Here is a 27,243-nt window from a genome sequence, read left to right as displayed (position 1 = left end):
ATTCGCCGTATGGACTTTCGTACTGTTATTATCGGACTATTGTTATTACTGGACTGTTGAGAACAAGGATCCTCATGTTGTTGTTTTTTTTTTTTTTTTTTTTTTTTTTTTTTTTTTTTTCCCTTATTGTTTTGGTGCTGTTTCTCATGATTTCTATTTTGGACTTATGACATCCAGAACAAGTGATGACTACCAATACTGGGATCCAGAAGTGTGAACTGTAGAGATGGAGAGTTTAAAAGTTTTTTTTTCTTCTCAAAGAGTTTTATTTCATTTCAGAGGGTAAAGCCGAAAGTGCCAAATATTAAAGGAGATTGCACATAAACCATTATTCTAGGTGTGGCCGAGTCTCATATTCTCAACTGGCCACAAGGGGCCATCTGTTGCCTTATAAGTTTGTGTGAAATCTCCATTAATAACTGTAAAATATTGTAATAATGAATATATTTCAAAAAGGGTTTCATTTAAGTTTTTGCTAAGAGCTGACAATGTGGGCCAAGTCTTGTATATGCAAACAAGGGAGAGCCAATTCCATTGTTCTATACCTACTCCTTTGAAAGGGTGCCATGCTGGGATATACAATGGACCTAACTTCCTGGGGAAATACAATTGACACACTTGGCCAACATAGTCACAAGGATTTGCATGAAAGGGGGCCGACTTATGGAGTAAGCCCTCCAATCATGATCCAAGCTAGGCCAACCAATGAGACATCAGCTTGGTTTGATATACTCAGAGCCAAGGGGGAGCTAGGCTCTCTCTCTCTGATGACCAGCAAGCTGAAAGGAGCTTTGGTAAGGATGGGTAATTATGGGAAAGGAATGCCCTTTTACTTGTAACTAAATATGTGTGTAGATTACTGTATTGAGGAATATATCCTGTATTCCTTAATGTAAATACTTTATTTCAACCTAATATTTTCTTCCTTGGTGTAAGGCGATAGACAGATGATTGTGTATTAGCTAGACTTAAAACTGCTTCATAATAAATGTTATTATATTTTAAGCTTTCACTCTTCGTCAAAAAGAACTCTTATTTAACCCACCTCATATCTATGAGATATGAAAAATCTTAAATATAGATTTTTCAGGGTAACACTTGTTTGATCAACAAATTGGAGCAAGTGGCACCGTGCATGCAATCTAACTGCCAAGGCTTTCCCCAGCGGCTTGTAGATTCCCATCTTAGGCTGGGGGAGAGAGCCTGCTTGAAGTTTAATAACTTGCTCGCTGTGAAGTGGAGGGATAATAAGAATGTTTTCATTCTTTCCTCTCTTCACGCAGACACGACAGTCCAAATTCCTACGGCGACTGGTGTTGTGGAGAAACCCCTCTGTGTCCACAAATATAACCTTAATATGGGAGGGGCGGACCTCAACAACCAGTTGTTGGCGCCGTACCTAATTGCTCGAAAAAAAAAAAGTGTGAAAAATAAAACCAAAAAAAAAAAAAAAAATCAAAAATAGTTGTTTTATTGTTCTCCCTCTCTCTATTCTCTCTTTATTGTTCTGCTCTTTTTTCCTCTATTCTACAATGCAATGTTTTCTTGTTACTATGTTTTATCATGTTTACTTTTCAGGTATTTAATTATTTTATACTTTACTGTGTTTTATTGTTAACCAATTTTTTTGTTTTCAGGGTCGCCATTCAGCTGCAGCACAGGTTTATTTATCTTGACAGCAACAGCGTTTGCTCCCACGATATGTAAAGCCGCGACTCCATCGCTGTCGGAGGTGATTTCACCACCACAGTTAAAAAAGGAGCATATATGTCGAAGCATTGGGGCAGCAGGGGTGGGAGGAGCGATTTGCTCCTAACTTTTGGGGTGGATTCCCCCATGCTTCGGCATATTTTAGGCACAGATTGCGTTAAAAAATGTTTTATTTTGTATTTTTTTTTTTTGTATTTGTTTTGCAGGTATGGTAAGTCTTACTGTTATACTGTAATGTTACTTTGTTTATTGTTAACCATCATTTGCTTAGCAGGTACGCCATTCCGATGCAGCACTGATTTATCTTAACAGCAACAGCGTTTGCTCCCACGATACGTAAATCAGCGACTCCAGCACTGTAGGAGGTGATGCCCATCATTAGAAGTGGGTGGATGAAGGGCAGTATTCCCACCAATCAATCTCTTTTTTTGTTCAGCCCACAGGCTGCAAAAAAGAACATTACAATGTATGCCCAACAAGGACCAGCAACGTACTGGTATGTTGCTGGACTTTGAGTGGTTATACCAGAATGATGCCTGCAGGTTTAGGTATCATCTTGGTATCATTCTTTTCAGCCAGCGGTCAGCTTTCATGTAAAAGCAATCCTTGCAGCTAATTATCCTCTAGACTGCTTTTATAAGCAGTGAGAGGGAACGTTCCCCCCTCCCTCCATCTTCCATGGTTTTCTCAGGATCTCCTGTCCCAACAGGGAACCCGAGAATGCAGCCGGTGGTTCCGCCAGCTGACCAAAGAGCTGATCAGAGACTAGAACGGCTCCAATCATCTCTATGGTCTAAGAAACCGGAAGCTACGAGCATTTCATGACTTAGGTTTCGCCGGATATAAACAGCGCTATTGGAAAATTGGCAAAGCATTTTATCACACCGATCTTGGTGTGGTCAGATGCTTTGAGGGCAGAAGAGAGATCTAGCATCTAATAGACCCCATTTTTTTCAAAAAAAGAGTACCTGCCACTACCTATTGCTATAAGAGATATTTACATTCCCTGAGATAACAATAAAAATGATATAAAAAAAAAAAAAAATGAAAGGAACAGTTTAATATTATAATAAAAAAGCAAAATAAATAATAATTTAAAAAAAAAAAAAAAAAAAAAAAAAAAAAAAGCACCCCTGTCCCCCCGTGCTCACGCGCAAAGGCGAACACAAGCGTCGATCTGGTGTCATATGTAAACAGCAATTGCATCGTGCATGTGAGGTGTCACCGCAAAGGTCAGACTGAGGGCAGTAATTTTATCAGTAGACCTCCTCTGTAAATCTAAAATGGTAACCTGTAAAGGCTTTTAAATATGTATGCAGTGCTAAATCATCTACATTTATTTATAGTATGAGCGTTCATTGGCATTGATTTATTTGAGCACAAGCTCATATTTGCACCTAGCAATTTTGCGCAACATCTTTAGAGTTTTTCTGCACAGTCGCATTTTTAGCAATTTTTGCACAGATGATTATCGCACAGTGCTAAATCATCTATCATTAGGCCATCACTATTTGTTGTGTCAGCAGTGTGATAGAGAGAGATTATACGGATTATTGCTGCATTCATCTATAATAATCACGTCTCTCATTGATATATTGCATATGCATAGGAATTTATTATTGATATTTATATAATTTTTTTGCACTGAAATCATCTTATGTGCACAGATTCATATTTGTATTTTGCACAGCGCCATAAGCGTTCATTGGTATTGATTTATTTGAACACAAGCTCATATTTGCACTTAGCAATTTTGCACAGCATCTTTAGCGTTTTTTTTCTTGGACAGTCGCATTTTTTAGAAATTTTTGCACAGATTATCGCACAGTGCTAAATCATCTACATATATTTATAGCATGAGCGTTCATTGGCATTGTTTAATGTGAGCACAAGCTCATATTTGCACCTAGCAATTTTGCACAGCATCTTTAGCGTTTTTTTAGCATTTTTTGCACAGATTATTGCACAGTGCTAAATCATCTATATTTATAATATTACGTTGCGCTGATCACTTATTTATTTTATACCAATTTAATGCAGTTTGTCGCCGCTGCACGTTTGTGCACAATTTTAAAGCATGTCGTGTTTGGTATCCATGTTCTTGGCATAAGATCATCTTTTTTATTCCATTAAACATTTGGGCAATATAGTGTGTTTTAGTGCATTAAAATAAAAAAAAAATGTGTTTTTTCCCCAAAAATTTCGTTTGAAAAATCGCTGCGCAAATACTGTGTGGAAAAAAAAATTTGCAAAACCCACCATTTTAATCTGTAGGGCCTTTGCTTTAAAACATATATATATAATGTTTATATAAATATAAAATAAATATAAAATATTCCATGGACTCAACATGCCTATCAGCAAATAGCTTGGGGTGTCTACTTTACAAAATTGGGTCATTGGGGGGGGGGGGGGGGGGGGGGTTGTGCTATCTTGGCATTTTATGGCCTTCAAAACTGTGATAGGTAGGGAGGAGTAAAATAAAAAATTTACACCCTTCGAAATCCTGAAGGCGGTGATTGGTACTCAGGAGAAGCAGCATAATGTATTTTGGGGTGTAATTCCACATATAACCATGGCATGTGTGAGCAATATCTCATTTAGTGACAACTTTGTGTAATTTTTTTTTTTTTTGTCATTTTTCAATCACTTGAAAAAGTGACAAAAAAATAAAATATTCAATGGGCTCAATATGCCTCTCAGCAATTTCCTTGGGGTGTCTACTTTCCAAAACGGGGTCATTTGGGGGAGGGGGGTTGTACTGCTCTGCCATTTTAGCACCTCAAGAAATGAGATAGGTAGTTATAAACTAAAAGCTGCGTAAATTCTAGAAAATGTACCCTAGTTCTTTTAACTTTTGCGCAAACCAATAAATATACGCTTATTGACATTTATTTTTACCAAAGACATGTGGCTGAATACATTTTGGCCTAAACGTATGACTAAAATTGAGTTGAAGAAAATAGTAGAAAATATTTTTTTTTTTTTTCAAAATTTTCGGTCTTTTTCCGTTTATAACACAAAAAATCAAATACCATAAAAAGAAAGCTCAATTTGTGGGAAAAAAAGGATGCAAATTTTGTTTGGGTACAGCACTGTATGACTGCGCAATTCCCAGTTAAAGCGACGCAGTGCCAAATTGTAAAAAGTGCTCTGGTCAAAAAGGGGGTAAAATCTTCCGGGGTTGAAGTGGTTAACTAGGGGTCAGACATGAAGGGTGGAAGGGAGATATAAATTGTTTATATTAAAGTAGTACAAAAAGGTTGAGCCTTTTTTTTTTTCATGGATATGATCATTTTAAATATAATGCACAATACTGATAAACATTTACTTTAAATGTAATTGTAATGCTTTATATTACCTCCAGTCTTTCAGCCTCCACCTTATCTGGGTTCAGATGCTGATCTTCCCTGCACAGGGTTTTTAAGGGATTTTTTTTTTTTAAACAACAAACATGTTATACTTACCTGCCCTGTGCAATGGTTTTGCGCAGAGCAGCCCAGATTCTCCTCTGGGGTCCCCCACCAACGCTTCTGGCTCCTACTGTGTTCAGAGTGCCCCAATAGCAAGCTGCAAAGAAGCCCCCATAGTAAGGTAAAAAAAAAAAACTTCTGCCTTTAGAACCACTCACTTCCTGCCCAGGGCTAAAAGTCCCATTAGTCATTGTTCCCCACACATTCACAAGTTCTCAGGCACTTACTGACATGTGTGGATGGTGTACTGAGCTGTATGTGTGCTGCACTGCGTCTTCTGACATGTATGGACGGTGTACTGAGCTGTATGCATGCTTCACTGTATTTCCTGATATGTAAACAAATACTGCATTCTGTATGCAGGCCAACTAATCGGCTGACCAACTAATTGATTATGAAAATAGTTCACAACTATTTTCATAATCGATTAGTTGTTTCGGCCCTACTGTAGACTACCCCATTAAATTTTTCCTGCATAAAAGTGTATACAAATGTATTTTTTTACAAATGGCAAATAAGTACTGTACATGCCTGACGCGTGAAAGGGGCCTTACTCTCTGTCTGATTTTCACTACGTCTTTCTCTACAGCTAATATTCATTCTCTCTCCACCTCTATCTCTCCTCCCCTCACCTATCTCTCTCCCTTCCTGCCTATCTCGCTCACTCTCCCTACTCGCCCTCTCTCTCTAGTAGTATTGTAAGTACTTATGTACAAATGAGATATAATTGCTTACATTTTGTTTTACTTTTTTTATATAATACATTTTTTATAAATTTGATATTTTGTGCAATATATATATATATATATATATATATATATATATATATATATATATATAGCAAATAAATTAAAGGAACACTTTGAAAACACATCAGATCTCAATGGGGAAAAATATTATGCTGGATATCTATACTGATAAGGACTGGGTAATGTGTTAGGAACTAAAGTATGCCACATCCTTTGATGGAAATAACTATTAATCTACAAAGGGCTGAATTTAAAGACAGCCCAAAAATCAAAGTGAAAAAATGATGCAGCAGGCTAGTCCATTTTAAGAGAAATTTCATTGCAGCAACTCCTAAATTGTACTCAGTAGTTTGTATGGATCCCACGTGCTTGTATGCATGCCTGACGCATGCTCCCAATGAGACCACAGATGGTGTCCTGGAGTATTTCCTCCCAGATCTGGACCAGGGCATCACTGAGCTCCTGAACAGACTGAGGTGCAACCTGGCGGCCTCGGATAGACCAAAACAAAATGTCCTAGAGGTGTTCTGTTGGATTTAGATCAGGCAAGTGTGGGGGCCATTAATGGTATCAATTCTTTCATCCTCCAGGAACTGGCTGCAAACTCTCACCACATGAGGCAGGGCATTGTCGTGCACCAGGAGGAACTCAGGACCCACTGCACTGTAGGGGCTGACAATGGATAAAGGATTTCATCCCGATACTGAATGGCAGTCAGGGTGGGTAGAGGTCTGTGCATCCCTCCATGCATATGCCTCCCCAAACCATCACTGACCAACCACCAAACCAGACATGATGAATGATGTTACAGGCAGCATAACGTTCTCCACAGCTTCTCCATACCCTTTCATGTCTGTCACATGTGCTCAGGGTGAACCTGCTCTCATCTGTGAAAAGCACAGGATGCCAGTGGCAGACCTGCCAATTCCTGTGTCCAATGGCAAATGCCAATCGAGCTCCACAGTGCTGGGCAGTGAGCACAGGGCCCACTAGAGGAGGTCGGGCCCTCAAGCCACCCTCATGAAGTCGGTTTCTGATTGTTTGGTTGGAGATATTCACCCCAGTGGCCTGCTGGAGGTCATTTTGTAGTGTTGGCAGTGCTCATCCTGTTCCTCCATGCACAAAGGAGCAGATACCGGTCCTGCTGATGGGTTAAGGACCTTCTATGGCCCTGTCCAGCTTTCCTAGAGTAACTGCCTGTCTCCTGGAATCTGCTCCATGCTCTTGAGACTGTGCTGGGAGACACCGCAAACCTTCTGGCAATGGGACTTATAGATGTGTCCTCCTGGAGGAGTTGGACTGCCTGTGCAACCTCTATAGGGTCCAGGTATCGCCTCATGCTACCAGTAGTGACACTAACCATAGCCAAATGCAAAACTAATGACAATCAGTCAGAAAATGTAAGTAGGGGGAAAAAATGTCAGTGGCCTTCACATGGGGCACAGTACATTGAAACCTGAGTGAGTGTGTGTGTGTGTGTGTGTGTCAGCACAGTACATTACTGGGGGAAGGGGGGAGAACATTACCAGTACATTACTGAAGGGGGGTACTGGGGGGGGCAGCACAGTACTTCTTATTACTGGGGGGGGGGGGATCAGCACACCACATTACATTCCTACGGGGGGGGGGTGGCAGAGAACAGTACATTACTGTGGATTGTGGGGAAGAGCAGCACAATACATTACTGGTGTGGGGGGGGGGGGGGAGAAGGCACAGTACATTTTATTACCGAGGGGTGGAGAACAGCACAGTACATTACATTCCTGCGGATAGAGGGGCTGAGGAAGAACAGTACAGCACATTACTGGTGGGCAGCACAGTAAATTTCAATACGGGGGGGGAGAACAGCATAGTACATTTCATTACTGGGGGGGGGGCGTGACCGCATAGTACATTACATTCCTGTAGTGAGAGGGGCTGGGGAAAAATAGTACAGTACATTACCTTTCATTACGATTGGGGGGGGGGGCGCGATAGCATAGTACATTTCATTACTAGGGGGGAACAGAATAGTACATTTCATCACGAGGGTGGGGGAGAACAGCATCATACATTACTTGGGGGGGGGGTGAAGCACAGTACATTTCATCATTTGATTCCTGTGAGGAGGGGAGCTGGGGGGAGCACAGTACAGTGTATTACTGGGGGGAGGGGGAGGGAAGAGCAGCAAAGTACAATACTGGGATGGGCAGCAGTGTGTCCCTCTATACACTTATTACTTACCCAGGCCAGCTGCATAGGACATTATTTCTCCAGGCTTGGGCCCAGCCTCCAGGCAGCTGTCTACAGTTCCCCGACATTGAGGATTTGTGTATGTGAAACAGATCCTGTGACAGGACTCGGCTGCAGCATACGGTTGCCACCTGTCCGGGACTCACCCGGGCAGTACAGATTTTGAATCCTCTGCCCGGGTTTCTGTCCGCCGGAGACCCGGAAACATCAGTGTCAGTCCTGCAGCACCAACCCTCCTCTCCCTTACTGTCGGCTTACAGAGCTTTTAACTATAAGGGAAGGGGGCGCTTTAACTCACTGCACATGCTTCTCCCGGCCTCCACACCCTCCCCCTTGAGCAGAGCCTGGGATCTGCTGTCCTGGTACCCTGTGGCTTCAGCAGCGTGAAGAACACAGGGCAGCAGTTCCTACAGTCTTCCTGGCCAGTGGTCTTTTTCTGCAAGAGGGGGGTGAGCAAGGTCCCCCCTATCACCCCTCTGCAGTCCTCCCAGCTGTTTGTATTTTTAACTGGTTAGGGAGGGAAGGGAGTGGACTTCCTAGTCTCCTGCCTGTGCAGTAAGAAAAATGTGTGTGCACATTGTTGTTGATAATTTGCCATAGCAATGGCAGCTTCTGTGGAAGTTCATGCACTGTTATGGCAATGTATCAACAACATGGAACAAAGAAAAAGCTGAGGAAAGTGTACATACTATCTTTGTTCAAACAGGAAAGCCGCAAACAAAAGTGTTTTACATTTTACCACAATGATAACTATTTCTCACCCAAACTGCAAACATTGAGGAGGCAAGCTTCTGCTGCTGCAGTAAGGTTGCCACCTTTTGCCATTATATATTATTTAATTTAATATTATAAAATAAAAAGCAAAATAGTAGAGGAAAGTTTCAGAATGGCAAAGATGTTTTTATTACAAATTATGTGAGTAGACAGCAGTTCCTCTTTATTCCTTCTGTATCTGGGCCTCAACAGCCATGTAGTTAAACCCAGTGATCAAAAAGCAGAGGACAAGTTTGAACTCAGACAACAAACTAATCTGCTCAAACCGGCAAAAAATAAAAAATTCAATCTGCATATCAGATTTATTTTGGCCAGTTTGCAGCTATGAGAATAATAGGAATTTTCTTCCAGTTATAGAAGAAACGCTGAAATAAGCTTTTAAGGGTGGGGGATCTCAGATCTCAAACCAGATACCAGAGCATTAAGGCTGCATTAAAATGAAACACCAAAACAACTGGAATCCAATGCAGCATCGCAGAAATACTTGAGTATCTGTACCATCTTGCTCCTTAGCTGGTAGTTATGAAAACTTTGTGATTATGTCCTGGCACATCCTGTAGTGATGCAGGGGTCGAAGAATGGAACCACATTGTACAATGAGGGACACAGACATCTAACACTCCCATAAGTGTCAAATGCTGAAGAATATCACAAAGACTAAAGCACTGGAACGGCAAAGATAGTAGGACATGCAGGCCATCAGAGAGGTGAATATAACAGCTTTTTATTTTTTTTCTTACAATTGACAGGGTTGCTTTATGACAAAAAAATTGGCACGATAACTGCACCCATTTTTGGAAAAATCTTCACAGGCAGAAGGACAAAAAGAAAATAGCATAATCTATGGCCTGTCTTAGTCTGGGCAACTGGGTCCACCTTGTCAGAAGCTTCAAAGTTGTATTTTAAACATTGAATATATTCATACATTTATTAGCCATGTATATACCTTTATATACTGCTGTAAGCACATCTATGTTAGCCTGTGTGTCTATGCACACATAGGTGTTTACAGGCTTATTAGAAGAGGAGAGTTTAAGAGCTGAGAAAAAAAAGAAACACAAAACAGCGCATTCAGGAGAGGAGCTAACGAACAGAAAAAATTCTGAACATGCCAAAACGCATGTAGAAACTTTAAGGCACGTTTAATTGTTGATGGATTCCAATGGCAAGATTAAATAAATACTCTGGCTAATGGAATTCATAAACGCTCAAATACTTGATGCGTCTGTGTGTGCAATTTGTGGCTTTAGGCACAATGTTTTCAGGCCAGGAGCTCTGTCAATCAGATGAGCATAGCAAATGCCTGGTGTTCATGAGGCCATAAAGGTACTGTGCAATTCTAAGTGGAGATTTTCATAAGGAGATAAGGTGGAGCCCTGAAGGATGTAAAAAGGCAAGCACTGACAACTCTTCCCTGTCCTTACAAACTCCATAGGGTGTATTTATGAAAAAAATATATTCTCTGCAGATGTGAAGGGAGGAAATACCACATTATGGCCACTAGATTAAGCTGATGAGCATACCTATTTTCTATGTCACCTATCTAGTGGCCATAATGCAATATCTTCTCTGACTTTTGTCCAAAGGGCGTTGCCCAGGAACTTGTCTTGCATACAAACGGCAAGGAATTGTCAGCCAACAAACACTAATGTAGTGACGTACTACGTGGTTTTTCAGCTCTTTAGCGCCACCCTGTGGGCTCCTTATGCTTATTTCGTGTTAGAAGTTTGGTGAGTGTTGATTCTCACTTTTCAGTTAGTTTCTGAATGGCCGTTCATCAACCAGGCATGTTGCAAAATCGGAGAAGATAACATGTTATTTATTATTGGCTTTGGAGTTATTGCTTTGACCTAGTCCAGTCCAGGAACAGGAGGAGGAGGAGGAGGATTTCTTAGACCAAAAATTGGTTGCTTTATTAATCGTGACCAATTATGTCATATGCCTTTGCTGCGGGAGCTCCAGGAGAATAATCCGGATGATTTTCGGAATTATCTCCGGATGAGGGACCCCCGCTTTCACCAACTCTTGGCATTGTTGACCCCCTATATTAAGAAGCAGGACACATGCATGAGGCTTTTATTTTATTTCTTGGTTGATTTGATTTGGTATATTTTCTAGATATTTGAATGCATAGAATGCACTTTTTGGTTAAGTTCAATTGGCAGATAGCATGTCATTTTTTATTTGTTTTCTTTTTTTGATGCACAATAAAAAAAAATTGTGTAGAATAATACTTGGCTATGTGTTTTACTAAAAATGACAGTTTGGGAGTAGGCAGTTACATTTTAAAAAGTACAATGTAAAATTAACAAGGGGCACCAACATAGTTGTATCATTGATCTTAAAAATTATGGGATAATGGTGATGTGGTAACTTGCACCAAAAAAAAAAAAAAAAAAAAGCATAATAATATTATGCTTGCTATCACTAGAAAAAAAAAACCTTTGAATATTTGTTTGCCATAAATCCATCAGTATCACCAGCAAAACAGCTTCATTATTATCCCATTAAAGAAGAAGAGAATGTGTGCTGCATTTCAAGATTTCAGAATTTGCCACGTCACGAATATTAATTCTCCAATACGAACGCTAGTTTACAAGACCGACCGCTTCCAGCTCCTCCTTGCTCCCGAGCATGCGTGTTTGTACTTTGGACTTTTATCTCACGGACTTGTGTACACATGCTCTGAAAATCCGACAACAGACATTTGTTCACGGAAAATTTTAAAACCTGCCATCCAACATTTATCCACAGAAAATCCGACAACAATTGTCTGATGGCGCATACAAACTGTGAGATTTTCTGGCAACAGCCTGTCATCACACAATTCCCGTCGGAAAATCCGATCGTGTGTACGAGGCTTAAAGCCCCATTCAAACCTAAGCTTTTTGTAGCTTGAAGCCTGAAGCTCCAAAATGCTGGAGGAGAAAAAAAATCAATTACATTCTATGGAGATGGTTCACATCTCCACTTCAAATTGCCTGAAGCTCAAAAAAGTTCTGGAGCTTTTTTTGTAGCTCAATTCGGGCAGATTTGGGCATTTTTCTGCTTTTTACATTAGTGTCTTTTTGACGGCAAAATCGCGCAACTTTCTGCCTTAAAACCATACACTCAGGTGTGAATGCAGCCTTAATCTGCAGGGAATATAGCCCTGGACACATTTCATTTTGCTTCAGTCACACAAAACAAATTTACATGCAGTTTTTTTTATTTTTTATACTGTGCTCTGTGTAAAGTGGAAAAAACAACATGCTTGTATTTCTGTTTTTCCCTCCCTCAGACAGCATGGAGGATAGTGCAAGCTGCATACAAGCCAATTATAAGATCTCCTCAAGCTATTCAGCCATCTACAGGGTATTACCTTGGTAAGCAGGCAAACAATGGAGCCAAACAGTTTATGTCAGCAGAGGGTTGGTGGGAGTCTGGTATGTAAGAGCATTATATACATAGCTAGGCCGAATAGCTGCATAAATCAAGTTCATTGTCCTGTCTGATCAATGATAATGCTCTGAATTTAGGGTTTGGATATTATTTATTGACACTATGTGACTTGCACACATGGAGAAATATCCTGATATAAAATGTATTAATAGAACTATTGGCACACAAGTTAAAATTGCAAAATGTTTTTACTATACTTCTTTATTGCTAACATGCAACAACACTGATACTGAATTGCAAGGTTCAGCTACTATAGATGTGGACACTTAACTCTTATTGCTGTCTACTACTGAAGTTGCTGGCTACCTACCTACACTAGCATCTGTCAAGAGAAAATGACATAGGATATTGGTCTGATTAACTGAAAAGTGTAGGTGGCTTTAACTGTGATCAGCTTTACAGCATGAGATTGTGACCATGTCGTATTTGGTATTTGGAAAACATAGGAAAATGTAAACATATTTAGAAGTGTTCATTTTTATTTTCTTTTTTTTTCTTTTTTTAGTCTTGGATAGTGTGTGAAAGGATTACAACACTTGCCAAATTTTACTACTATTCGGGGCTCTGTTAGAGAGATTTCCACTTACTTATTAACCCAGTTTCAACAACCTCAATAAAGAGAAAGTAAGGGAAAATAGTTAAAGCTCATCTCTGGACAAAAATTTTAAAAAATTCCCATGCAGTGGGGCCGTGCCCACACTGCATGTGTTAACTGCTTGTTTTTGTCTAGGGGAGAGGAAAAAGGAGATATACTTACCTAATCCTCCCAACACAAGACTGGTCCAGCACCCCCTCCGCTCCAGAGGTCTTGAATTGTGGACTATTCCTGACATCATCAAGCCCAGACCAGGAACAGTCCATCATTGGACCGTGGAGGAGCACCGTTTTCCAATATAATTAAGGATTGGGTGAGTATAAGTTTTCTCCTCACCCATACGAGCAGTTGACCCAGTGCGGGCATATCCCCATTGTGTGGGAAAACTTTTTTTTTGCCCGAGTTGAGCTTCAAGAAAAACGCAGACAACAAAAATGCCTTCCTTCAGTGCAGTAGTGGAAGGCTAGAACCTGTGTCAGCTATTTATCGCTGTTTGTGTTCAACTGAGTCACTGTTGCAGATTTTTCTTCTTGGGAAACCATTGTCACCATGACAGAAAGTGAGAGAAAATATCTTTATGGGAATACCAAACAGCTGTAAAACTTGACAAAGGTTCTGATCTGAAATGCACTAAATTTGGGTGAAGAAAGGTACATATTTTACTGCAAACTGACTAATAAAGTTGTAAATATTTGTTTTTACAGCTTAATTCCTTTTTGTTTTGCTATATATATATATATATATATTTTTTATATATACTATATAGTTTGTATATTTCTAAGGATTATCTTTGGTAAATACCCACTACAATTTATCTTTCACCAAGTGCATACTTACGAGTTTTAAAGTGCGAATGCTCTCATGAATGGGCCTTGGTAAACCGACAACTGTATCGGTGTCACTGTGATAATCAAAAGAACACACACAAGAATAAATTGATGGATAAAATTAAAAAAACTATGAAATTAAATTAATATTTATCTTACCTTCCAAGAGTGTATCCAATGAATTTACTGCGACTAGATTCCAAGAAAATCTCAATGTCTTTCTCCCTGTTACACAAACATATTGAAATGCAGAAGAATATCATGAACAATTATGTATTTTTAATCTCAGACTATTTGGCAATAGCCACCAATTTCCTGCTCTCACCTTACTTTGGGTGCCCATGGTAAACCTTTTGGAAAAGCTAGACGATCAACAGCAGGCTGTGTAACTGTAGGTGGCATTATTTCCTCCCGTTCCAAAGGAAAAGGTTCTGCCTCCAGACTATTATCGTCATCATTTTCCTCCTCTTCATCACGAGAATCATCTGTTTTGTAAGGGTCCCGCTCATTAAAAGCATCAAGGTTATCTTGTTTGATGAGTGCCTGGAAAAAAATCATATATATAGTATAGTGTGTATAACCTTTAACATCTAGAAGAGTAATTAAAGCGATTGTTATTCTTTTGTTTACATTTTCCTTTACAAACATCTCTATACTTACCTGCTCTGTGCTCCTCTTCTCGGGTCCCCTGCTAGCGCTCCTCCTATCTGTCCAGTGCCCCCATGAGAAGCCACTTTTCATGGGGGGCACTCATGCGTCCTATCAGTCTGCCCAATCAATATGCCCTGCTGCTCTCATACACGTCGCTGGATCAGGCTCAGGTAAGAATAAGGGGGAGCCGGGGGGGATCCTGCAGAAGAGTAGGTTTTTTACCTTAATGCATAGAATGCATTAAAAGGAGAAGTCCAGCCTGAGCTTTTTAGGCTGAGCTTCTCCTCTGGGTCACAGGAGTGCAAATCATTTTGCACTCCTGTGACATGTTTTCAGTGGAGAGTCCGCTCTCTGCTAACGTCACTGCCATCGTCCAGGCAGCGCGTCATCCTGACTTCCCACGTCTGGATCCGCCAGCTGCCTTGATTGAAGGCAGTCTCAGCGAGCTGCTGAAATGGCCACTCCCTACCCCTCCACAGCTCAGCGCTCCAATGAGCATTGAGAAGCAGAGAGGAGAGACACTGATTGACAGGCAGCATCTCTCCTCTGGGGGATCTGTGAAAACCGAGCCATCTGCAATGTTCGGTGGCTCAGTTCTCAATGAAGAGGCAGCGGGGGACAGCTGCAGCATCGGTCTGATGCACCATTAACATAGGTAAGTATGAATCAAAAATAAAAAACAAAGCCATATTTCTCTTTTAAGGTAAAAAACCTTGAGGCTTTAGAAACACAAAATCTTTCTTCAACTGTGAATTTATTAATTTGAATTCCATGCTTTACCATGGCTATAATGTTGCTTTCAAAAATGCATAGGCATTAAAAAAAAAAAAAAAAGTTGTGTTTTAAAATGTGAAGCAAACAAAATCCTATCCATTTTAAATGGTGTAAAAAAGCGAAAAGTGCCTCCAGGTTGACATATTGCATTGAATTTTACAGAAAATTACAACAATGTAGATTGAATGGCATCTCCAATTCTAGAGGACGCCATTTGTGGGGAAACGTGTCAGACAGAGTCACTGTGGGGCATGATTTTTTTTTATTGACATGTATTTAATCATTAAAAAGGGACAGTGCACCTTTTTTCTATTACAAGTTCTTTTGGTCCAGTGTTCAGGGTATCAGAGTTGCAGCAGTCATATATTTATTTATTTGGTTTGAGCCAAGCACAATATTTTTGGTAAAGCGGAGTTCAGCCTATAAAAAAAAAAGTCAGCACCTACAAATACTGCAGCTGCTGACTTTTTTAAAATAAGGACAATTACCTGTCCAGGGCGCCCGTGATGTCCTCACCCGAAGCCGACCAGTCCCTTGGCTCAGGATGGAGACGCCAGCATCTTCAGTAAGGGAATCAGGAAGTGAAGCCTTGCGGCTTCACAGTCTCGTTCCCTACTGCGCATGCACCGGTTGCACTGCGCATTCTGAGTGGTCCCTGCTGTCGTCTGGGACCTGTGCGTCTCCCAGAAGACAGCGAAGGGGATGGCGGAGGGGCCGACATGGTGTAGATCGCTGCGGATACTGCGGCGATCTTTCACCGGAACTGGGAGCAAATACCTGTATTAGACAGGTATCTTCTCCCCCCTCCCCCTGAAAGAAGGAGAGGGGAGCAAATAGGGGGCAAGGAACCGGATCAGCAGATCTTTTTCTGGGTGGAACTCCACTTTAAGTATTACCAAACTATTGTAACCCAGCAACAGTGTTCCTGATCATGCCACACCAGTCCCAGTGCCACCAGACCAATTTAAGCCTGCAACAGCATTCCTGATCACTGCCACACCAGTCCCAGTGTCACCTAAGCAATATAAGCCAGTGTAAAGGAAATTAGTAAGTTCTGTATATAATTGTATTCTATTTTGTATGTATTGCACACTGCCCTCACTGTGCACACGGAACTAATAATGTTTTCATTACATGTTTGCATTCATTTGAGTCCTGATTAGAATTAGTCTGCCTATGTTACGCCCCTGGTTACCATATAAACGTACAATTGTAATATTAATGTGATACCAACATAATCATGTGTATAAAAACCTTCAATTGTGTCATAAGGCAGAACAGTTATTTGGAAAGATGCTGAGTATCTTTTGTGTCTGTTCCCTACCGCAGTAGTTATTATTAATATGGAACCACTAATCAATATGAGGATAGGAGTTGCCTATCTATAAAATTCCATGTCAGATGGCGAGCCAGCCAGGAGGGGATTTACAGGTGACCCTGAGAATCCGAAACGAGGAGCTTGAGACAATCTGGGAATTTCTGATAATCAGCCGGCTGAGGCAAGCCTTTTGCTTACATTTGAGTTATCAGACTTCCTTGATCGGTAAGGCAATTTCAGGACAAAGGGTACCTATTTTAAGCCCCTTAATTGAACTGTATTGATTGGTGGTTATATGTTATGTTGTCACTGTCTATTGTCCATCGGAGTGTTATAGATAAGAAAGGGAAGAATAGTGCTGTTCACAGGTATATGTAGCACACATCTGCTAGATAAAGTAGTTTAGACAAAAGAGGGTATAGGCACAAGTAGAGAAGAGAAAAAGACTGGCCAGTCATTATGGGCATTAAATTAGGTAAGGGAATAAAGGGTAAGAGACCCTCAAAAAATGCCCAGCGCAAGAGAAGCGCTATAAAATATATGAACCGAAGGTGCGGTTCCGCCTATACTGAGCCCCTAGATAAATTGGGTAGAGTGGGCAGGGATCCACAATGGGTAACTGGGTAACCAAAGTCCACAGGGACTAAGAATCATGCAGAGTAAACAGCTAAAGAAATAGCTATCTATGTGAGCAAGATGGATCATGGGTGACAATTAACACTACACAGAAAGTGACATTTTGTTAAGTTGTGGGATGAATTTGGGGTCAGGCCCTATAACTAGTAAAGTCAAAATAGAATACTTTATATGTTGTCAGAGAGGGAAGATGGGATGAGCACTATGGCTGCCCGTCTGATCATAGACTCATAGAAGCTAGAGTATGTGAAGTATGGGATTACAATACAAGGGGAGCAAAGAATATCAGAAAAAAAATAAGGAAAGCCGAATTTAAGAAGGGAAATATTAAAGAGATAAAAGAAAGTGAGAGAATGATATGCATGTGTTGTGTACACATGGGGAAAATGTAAGTGATTTTAGAGAGATATTTGTGTATGTGCGTGAATTCTGGAACCTTTAGTTCTATCTCTTGTGTGTGTTATGTATGCGATGTGACCCCCTCCTTTGCACTCTCATGAAAGAATGTAGCTGGGAAGAGAGATTAGTGATAAGCTGGAAGGACACCATGCCAATTTCTGTTTTTTTAGACAAAACATTAATAACAAAATGTGGCGGGTTAATTAATGATAAACAATGTGATCACAATTATTTTTTAATCTGTTTTACAAACATGGTAAAATAAAGGTTACATTTAACCATGTATTACACAAATTAAATATCATTTGATTGTGGAAACCGTGCATTTAAAAAAGGTAAATTAAGTAAAATGTCCTCCTTTAAGGAAATATATCTGTGGATATATATTCAAATTAGGGTGTGATATTGAGATTATCACTTGAGTATTAATTTCTGATATGAGTTTAACAATTTTGTAATTAATTTATTTACATGTATTACAATACACCCTTATTGAGAGAAAAAAAAAAAAGATGGGGGGCAGGAGGCGGAGCCTAGCGGAGCAGACATGCATTGTTAGAGCTCCACACCGCTGAGGAGAGAAGAGAAGGACAAAGCGGAGCCTGCAGACTCAAAAGGTATCCATTTGAACCTTTTTGCCCCTGGGAACAAACTGTGAAAGTTTGGGCAGGAAATATGGTACTGGGAGGAAACCGTGGCAGAAATAAAAATCACCTCACAAAGAGCTCACAGGCACTCACTGCAGCTGAAGCAGCTCCAGTCACCTCACAAGATACAGCATCAGGGCGCTCTCACAGACAGAAAATGTCACAGCAAGACTCTCCATTTGAGTCAGATACAGAACAAATCCTCTCACAAACTTCTCCACAAGCCTCCTCAGTATCCCCAGTAATATTATTACAATTTGAAAAGATGCTTCATAAGGCTTTAAAACAAACCTCAGACCAAATAACAAAAAGCCTAACCAAAGAAATAAGAGAGCTGGGAAACCGCACCGCAGCCTTAGAAATAAAAATGGATGAAATTGAAATTACAACCCAAGAAAATATAACAGAATTGGAACAATTAAAAAAAGAGAATTTAATACTTCAAACTAAGCTCGAAGATTACGAAAATAGAGCCAGACGTTCAAACTTGCGCATAAGGGGAATACCTGAAACTGTGACAGACCTGCAATCTACTATTACTGCTCTATTACAAGAACTAAAGCCAGATATCCCTATTGAACGTTTAGAACTGGACAGAGTACACAGAGCCCTCACAGCCAAAAAGAAAGATGGACCCCCACGTGATATAATCACAAAATTTCATTATTACAGAACGAAAGAACAAATACTAATCGCTGCAAGAGAAAAAAAGGAACTTAATTTTCAAGGACACAATTATCAAATTTTTGCTGACCTATCCCAACTTACTATTACTAAAAGACGATCAATGAAACCCCAACTAATGGAACTGCAACGCCACAACATTATGTATCAATGGGGCTTCCCCTTTTCAGTCAGATTTAACTACCAAGGTACAATTTACAGAAGCAGATCAGCAGATGAACTACAACAAACCCTTTTAAAATTAAATCTGACAGAACCCACAAACAGCAACACTCCCACACGCAGAAGAATGGCATCATCTTCACCTTCAGGCAGCACCCAGAAAATTTCAGAACAAAATGGGAATCATCATTCTCACAAAAGAGGCCGTTATGCCACATCATCCATGGACCAAGAAGATTCAATGGACTGACATCCTAATTCCTGATATCTCTTCATTTATTATACTAAGAGATGGTTCTCTATAAAAAACCTGTATTTATAACTGAATGTAACTGCATTCTGATAGTCACACACTGTGTGGGATCATGTTACATTCCAGTTATATTTCTTATTACTTCTGATTCATATAGCCTTAGAATATATAAGTGAAATAAGGAAATTCTTGTTCAGTTATATATTATCAGGTAATAACAATAGATTTATTACTTTTTAGGACAAATATGTTCAATAATCCAGAAGTAATGGAAGCTTTTTCTTTCTTTTCTTAAAACAAATATATTATTACCTAACTAGTTCCTAGAATTATGTTTTTGTTTATTCTAATCTGAAGCAATACAACCTCAATTTTATGAGTTAACATATCTAAACAGTTACATATGAATAAAATATGTAATTGTTTACTCTAAAAGGGTTAAAATCCCAAAATAATTCAAACTATCTTCATCAATACCAAAGTTATTAACAGTACCTTTCTAACTGAATTATTTAGCCTAGGGCAAGACTAACCATATACAACCACCCTGGAATAAATAATTTCAACAAAAACTATATTCTGCACTCCAATTAACGAAACATCATTTTGATGTCTTTTGACATAGCACTTCTCTCCTGTAAGCGGAAGATCCGTGTACCCCCATTAGCCCTCCTCATTCTCGCAACCATATTATGTGGGAGTGTGACGAAGGCACTTATTCCCCTGAGAGAGATATTTATTCTCTTTCACGGGTAAATTGTGATTACTTGCAAAAAATAATTTATACAATATATCATCTAATCTCATATGTTTTTTGTTTACTCTTTACTCCAGAATTCACTGGTTTCTTTTCTATCTATTCATCTCTTCAGTCCACACAGGTTGATCTGCGCAGTCAGCTCTGCATAACAAAAAGTAAGTCAAAACTATTTGATCTATTGCCATGGCACCACTGAATATACTTTCCCTGAATGTTCAGGGAATAAATGTCCCTCAAAAAAGGACCAAAGCCTTCCGTACTTTCCATAACAAGAAGGCTCACATAGTATGCCTCCAAGAAACACACTTCACCAAAGATTCTACTCCAAAATATATTTCTCCTTTTTATCAACAAATTTACACGGCTTCTGCCTGTACCAAGCAGAGGGGAACTCTAATTGCATTTCACCGATCCACACTATTCACCTTATCATCAGAAATTAAAGACCCAGAAGGTAGATACCTGATACTCATGGGTTATATAATGGATACAGCAATCACGGTGATTTCCTACTATGCTCCTAACAAACAACCTACACCATTCCTCTCACATATATTACAAGTGATTAATACACACAAAATAGGAACAGTGATAATGTGTGGGGATTCGAACCAGGTCCTCCTCCCATTTCTAGATAAATCACCTTTTACACCATCCAAAATAACCTCTAGATTACCTTTTTCTCAACTTCTTTCCAAATACAATCTGGTAGATTCATGGAGAGAAAGTAACCCAATGAAAAAGAAATTCACTTATTTCTCGCACCCTCATCAAACCTTCACCAGAATAGATCATATTTTTCTAACAATAGGAATGATACCAGAAATTATTGCATCAGATATAATTCCGATTCCGTGGTCTGACCATAATGCAGTATACACTACTATAGCCTCAGCCATACCAAAAGCGCATGACCCAACGTGGTACTTACCGGACATAATGCTCAAACACCCACTACATCAGATGGCCATTGAACAAGCTTTAAAGGAATACATATCAATTAATAATACAACAGACATCTCCCCAATAACACTGTGGGAAGCTCATAAGCCTGTCTTGCGTGGTACAATACAAAGACAAATGGCACTATTTAAACGGGAACGCAAAAATCTAGCAAAAAAACTAGAACTCAATTTTAATGCAGCCTACATATCATTTCAAGATAATCCATCTCAGAGTACAAAATCTCATCTGGAAAAATCTAGATTGGAATACGATCTATTTCTCACTGAGTCAGTTGATAAATCCCTCAATCGCTCCAAACACAATTTCTACATGAATACAAACAAACCAGGTACATATTTGGCTCGGGCATTAAATTCAACTAACAAATCTTTCAAACCAATACGTTTGAAATTATCAAAAAATGTTTACACTTGTAATCCAATTAAAATAGTCCATAAATTTCACTCACATCTCGCAACTTTATACAAGACAAACAATGAATTTAATCCTACAGAGGCTGAATCCTTCTTCTCAAAAATAACCTTACCTGAGTTATCTCAGAATCAAAAAAGCAGTTTGGATGAGCCTATAACTATAGATGAAGTTGCTAACGCCATAAAAGACCTAAAACTTAACAAAAGACCAGGCCCAGACGGCTACTCGGCTTTATACTATAAAACATTCTCAGAAATACTCTCTCCCATTCTCACTGAAACTTTTAACAAACTTCTAGATGGACATTCTTTTCGGCAAGAAACACTAATGGCAATTGTTTGTATGATCCCAAAACCCCTTTCTGATGATACTTCCTGTGTGAATTATCGGCCTATCTCTCTGTTAAACCTCGATATTAAATTATTAGCAAAAATAATAGCAAAACGCCTCAATAGCATTATAGGAAAATTAATACATAGAGATCAAGTAGGCTTCATGCCAAATAGACAGGCAGGCGATAATATACGCAGGGCAGTGTTATTGGCACATATTGCTAAAAAACGGAAAATCCCTTTATGTTTTCTATCTCTCGATATTAAGAGGGCATTTGACACAGTATCCTGGCAATATATGCAATATTCATTACAAAAATGGGGTTCTGGACCCCACTTTTTAACATGGATCAAAGCATTATATAATAAACCCAAAGCCTATATAAAATATGCTGGATACAAATCTGAAGCCTTTAATATCGAAAGAGGTACCCGACAGGGTTGCCCATTATCTCCCTTATTATTTGCCCTTATACTAGAACCCATGGCCCAATACATCAGAACAAACCAAACTATAACTGGCATTGAAGTAGGAGGTATTACACACAAATTATGTATATTTGCAGACGATATATTACTTTTTCTATCATCACCACAGGTCTCTGGTCCTAACTTAATACCAGCTCTTGATGGATTTGCAGCCCTATCCGGCCTTATGATTAATCCTAAGAAATGCCTAGTGCTTAATATTTCACTCACAAACATGGAATTGATCCCGGCTAGGGCTGCACTCCCATTCACATGGGCAGAAAAATCAATCCCATATCTTGGAATTCATTTAACAGCATCTCATTCTGACTTATTCTCAACCAATTATCCTCCTGTATTAAGACAGATCACAAATCTAATAAAACAATGGTCGCAACTTCCTTTATCCTGGATGGGGAAGATTAATGCAATCAAAATGGCTATTCTACCCAAATTGCTTTATCTATTCAGAGTCCTCCCTATTCCAATTCCTTCCTATTTTTGGAGAATAGTACAAAAAAGAGCAACTTCATTTATATGGGGCTCTTCTAAACCACGTATACCTATGCACACACTACATCTTCCCAAAAATAAAGGAGGCCTGGGATACCCTAATTTTACTAACTACTACAGAGCAGCACATTTGGCCAGTCTGTCCAAATACCATGCAAAACAGGAAATCCCATTATGGGTATTTATAGAGGCTTCAGAAAATGACCCTCTATTAATATCAAATTTATTATGGCTTGATCCTAAAGACCGCTTTAAAACTCATAATCCCATAACTAAACACTTCTTATCTCTCTGGGATAAACTAAAAACCAAATATCAGTTACAATCTCCACACAATCCTCTCCTTTCTTTTATCAGAAATCCGGCCTTTTATCCGGCATGGATCTACCCAAATTCTTTTAAAGCTTGGACAACATCAGGCATTCAGACGCTAAATGACTTCATAGCATCTAAATCATTCCTTTCATTCCCATCGCTTAGAGAAAAATATGATCTACCAAACTCTGAGATATTTAGATATCTCCAAATCAAAAATTTCTATACACCATTCCTAAAGGGGGATACACCATTATCCCAATTATCCATTTTTGAATCAATCTGTACAAAAGATCCATTTGCTAAAGGTACAATTTCATCACTTTATAATCAATTATATGGAGTAGCAAATCTTAATAGACCCTCTTACGTTCAGAGGTGGGAGGAGGACCTGGGACGAACTTTAGAAGACACGGACTGGTCTAACATATGGCTCACATCTAAGTCATCTTCACCCAACATCTTAGCACTGGAGACAAATTATAAAGTCCTAACTCGCTGGTACCTTGTACCCGCTAGAGTGGCAAAATATTCACCTAATACCTCAGCTCTTTGTTTTCGAGGATGCCCAGAAATAGGCACATATTTACACATATGGTGGACGTGCCCAGTAATCCAAACCTTCTGGAAGGAAGTCTTCGTGATTGCATATAAAATATTTAAAAAAATAATACAACCAGATCCATATTTAACTTTACTTAATCTAAAACCGGAATGGTTAACACTCTCTCAATTCAAACTAATGATCCAACTAATAACGGCTGCAAAACAAACAGTGGCCAAGGCATGGAAATCTCCTACATTGGTACTAGCAGAAACAATTCACAGAATGAATAATACAATGTCCCATGCTAAGATGGTAGCCATCGATCAAAATCAAATTCCAAAATTTGAAAAACTTTGGCATCCTTGGATAAAACAACAGTTCCTGTCAAACTTCAATGACTCTGTCCTGTTGCCATGGTAACAGATTAAATGACTTACAGAGACACCCATTCTAAGGCTTCAAAGAGAACTAAAAAGAATAATAAACTGACGAGCGGGACAACCTTGTGGACCATACCTCTACCTTTCAACCCTTTTTCTTCTTTCTCTTTCCTCTTCTCCACCTTACGATTAAAGCTCATTATCAGAATTTATTTGACCTATATACACTCTACTTGTAAACAATATGTATAGTAGGTATAAATCATTTAAATACCTACAAAAGTAACTAAGGAAATTATATATATCTTTAATTTAGGTTTACGTGAACCCAATGTTTAATATTTGAAATTTCATTATATTTACCTATATAAACCCTACTGTAAAACAATGAGCTTACTTTATAGATCCTTGTAAACTTACTTTATGTATCTTTATAACATTGTATACTCAATAAACTTCTTTTGACAAGGAAAAAAAAAAAAAGATTAAGATGAGGTTGTTAATTGCCATAATATTTAGCAAAGCCAAGATGGATGGGATACATAAGAAGTTTTTCTACAAAGATGAAATCTAAAGGTCTAATAATAACTTGATGTGCGGTCCATGATGTAAGAGCAATAATAAATAAAATGTAAATATAAAAGACCATCACATCAAGTCCACACCCTGTTAGGATAGATGCCACCTGCAGCCAGTTGTTTTATTGTTTTTGATCTGGCTGAGAGCTTTCTGTTCTGTCATATACAGATTGTTGGTCCTTTTGTTTTTATTTATTTTTATTTTTTAAATCCAAAGCAGAATGTGTGGATTGTGAAATGATGTGCCCCTTTTCCTTGTAAGTGTTGTGGTATAAGCAGAAGAATACTTATGTTATGACATCAGGAAAATAATGTCAGATGGAAACTAAGGACTTGTGTTATCTAGCTAAAACTAACAGAGCAAGCAATGAGAAATTATAATACTGCCAGGAAAAAGTTGTCTTTTTGAAACATAAAACTGAATTTCTTACACAAACAGCATGATAGAAAACAAGCCATTGTAATTTATTTATGCAAGCTGGACCTAGTAATGAAGAGTTCACCCCAATATATCAGAGCTGTAGCTTTATGCAAAGATGCTATTAGACAAAGTTACAGACATTATTTTGGCCAAATATTTAATTTTTATTGGTCCCACATTCTGCGCAGAAAATATACAGCTAACTAAATGTTTGTCTAATGAAAGGTTCAAAATATGGATTTGTTTTGTTTATGTACAGATTTAACAATGAAAAATGCATACATTTGAAAACCTTATCATCTCTATTAGAGGAGGCTTGGAGACAAAGAAAAACCACATGTGTTAAATTGATGATGTAGGAATCAGCTGCTGTGAGCCCAGTGCAGGACATACTCTCTGAAGACCCAGATTTTTATTTTTTTGTAGAAAGTTGATCCCGGTTTTATATTGAGTATGGAGTTTATCACCCAGAAGGATAATCTGTCTTCCGAGTCATTGGATCCTTTTTTCCCAGCTCAAGAAGCAGAGCTCCATGTTTTAGCAAAGCCTGTGAGCTATAATGAGAGTATATATATTTATATAGATAGTAGAGAATTAAAGAGCATTTGGTTCCATTTCTAGGGCCAGAAGTTTGTTTTTACTTCGGCAGGTAAACCAATCAAGTATGTTAAGTTAATTGATTGGCTGTCTTCAGCCTTCCAGCTTCTTGCTGAGGTAGCCATATTAACTTTATAACTCCCACATGGAAGCAGACCAGGTGACTCTAAGGAGGCTGCATTTACAGCCCAGGACACCTGCTGGGTCAGACCCCAGAACGTGAAGAACAAGTGGTCCACAGGGGGCAACTTCTAATGAAACAGCACTTTGGAAAAAAGTGATCATTTATGTCTGCCAGCCACTCTTTTCCCTCCAGCTTGTCATCAGTCACAAGCAGTTATGGCTGCCTTAGTAAATGAGCATGGGATAGAGCCAGGGTTCACCACAGTTGTTTTTATAACATCCCACTTCTTGTTTTACCTATTACATTAAATTCTTCTACCAAAGGTGTTACCAAAAGCTGAACATCCCTTCCAGAGATTACAAAAAGATATGCCCAAAACAGGATCTTACAAGTATGCATTTTGTCTGTATGGACATGTTTTCTAGATGTCCAGTGGCAAATGCTACTGCAAAGGCCACAGTAAAAAGTGTTATCAGAGTAGTTTGTAAGTACAGAGTGCCGGAATCTACAGAGAGTAACAGGGGAAATCATTTTTATAGGAGAGTCCTTACTAGAAGTTTTGAGGTTGTATTTTTACACCCCCTACTGTCTACAATGTAGTGGAAAAAGTAGATTAAGAAACTAGAAAAATATTGCCTAAATGTTTTCTTATATTTTATTACTCCCCTTAGGGGCTATTGGACGCTCTTCCCTATGAGATTTTGTTTGGGAGTGTGTTACTTGCTTATATTTTGTCTCAGCAGCTGAAGGCCTCCATTCGGACCTCACAGAGAGAATCTTGCTGATCTTTTAAGGTTTTTGACAAACTAATTTATGTGTTTTCTCCCCAATTCCAGATCCTAACAGTTTGGAAGGATCTAAAACTAAAGCCAGGTGACTTGTGGATTGTTAAGAGACATTTATATATAAGGAAATGTTTGGAGACTCAATACAGCATCTATTTCATGTACAGTTGTGCAAAACTAGAAAGAAAAGATACCTGGATCCACACCAGACACTGCAAAAATGACTAAATTAAAGAAATCTGTTTGATTTGTTTCCCTCTTGCGATCACAGTCTAGGGTACTATACTCAAATACTTTAATTGTAAGGGATATCTAGATAGATAGATAGATATACACTGTGTGTATATATAGATATAGAGAGATATATATATATTTATATAATGTGATTTGAAAAGTAGCCATGTCTTTTGTACGTCTTCCATTTTATGTAGAATTATCTGTGTTTACATATGCTGATAAGTCAGCATGCCAACAATTAAGCTAGAAGGCCATTCTGGCCACAGGAGTGTACATCCAGTACTCTGTAAATATGTCTTATAAATCATTTGTTTTTCACAATGAAAATTCATTTTGTAATGCTATTATATTCTTCACAATTGAGTTTTGCCTCTTTGGCCAGGACTACTTCCACCTAAGCGTGTGGAGGTTCCAGTTTAACCACTTCGCATCCAGGCCATTTCTGACACTTCGCTCCTACATGTCAAAAATCATAATTTCT

The 27,243-nt window shown here is 38.9% G+C and overlaps 1 protein-coding gene across 3 annotated transcripts in view; it reads right to left on the bottom strand.

Annotated features, from left to right (window-relative positions):
- The window catches only part of STRIP1 (striatin interacting protein 1), a 614,942-nt gene that overhangs the window by 281,751 nt on the left and 305,948 nt on the right, over positions 1-27,243 (bottom strand). For all 3 annotated transcript variants that reach the window (XM_073615854.1, XM_073615856.1, XM_073615855.1), the window contains 3 exons: positions 14,127-14,344; positions 13,961-14,026; positions 13,812-13,875 (listed from right to left, as the gene is read on the bottom strand). In XM_073615854.1, coding sequence (XP_073471955.1) covers positions 13,812-13,875; positions 13,961-14,026; positions 14,127-14,344 — 348 coding nt within the window. The remainder of the gene's footprint in view (positions 1-13,811; positions 13,876-13,960; positions 14,027-14,126; positions 14,345-27,243) is intronic.

This window comes from Aquarana catesbeiana, linkage group LG02 (genome assembly GCF_042186555.1).
Source record: "Aquarana catesbeiana isolate 2022-GZ linkage group LG02, ASM4218655v1, whole genome shotgun sequence".
NCBI lineage: Eukaryota > Metazoa > Chordata > Amphibia > Anura > Ranidae > Aquarana > Aquarana catesbeiana.
The sequence above is the reverse complement of the archived record's forward strand: the minus strand, read 5'-3'. Positions and strand labels throughout refer to the sequence as shown.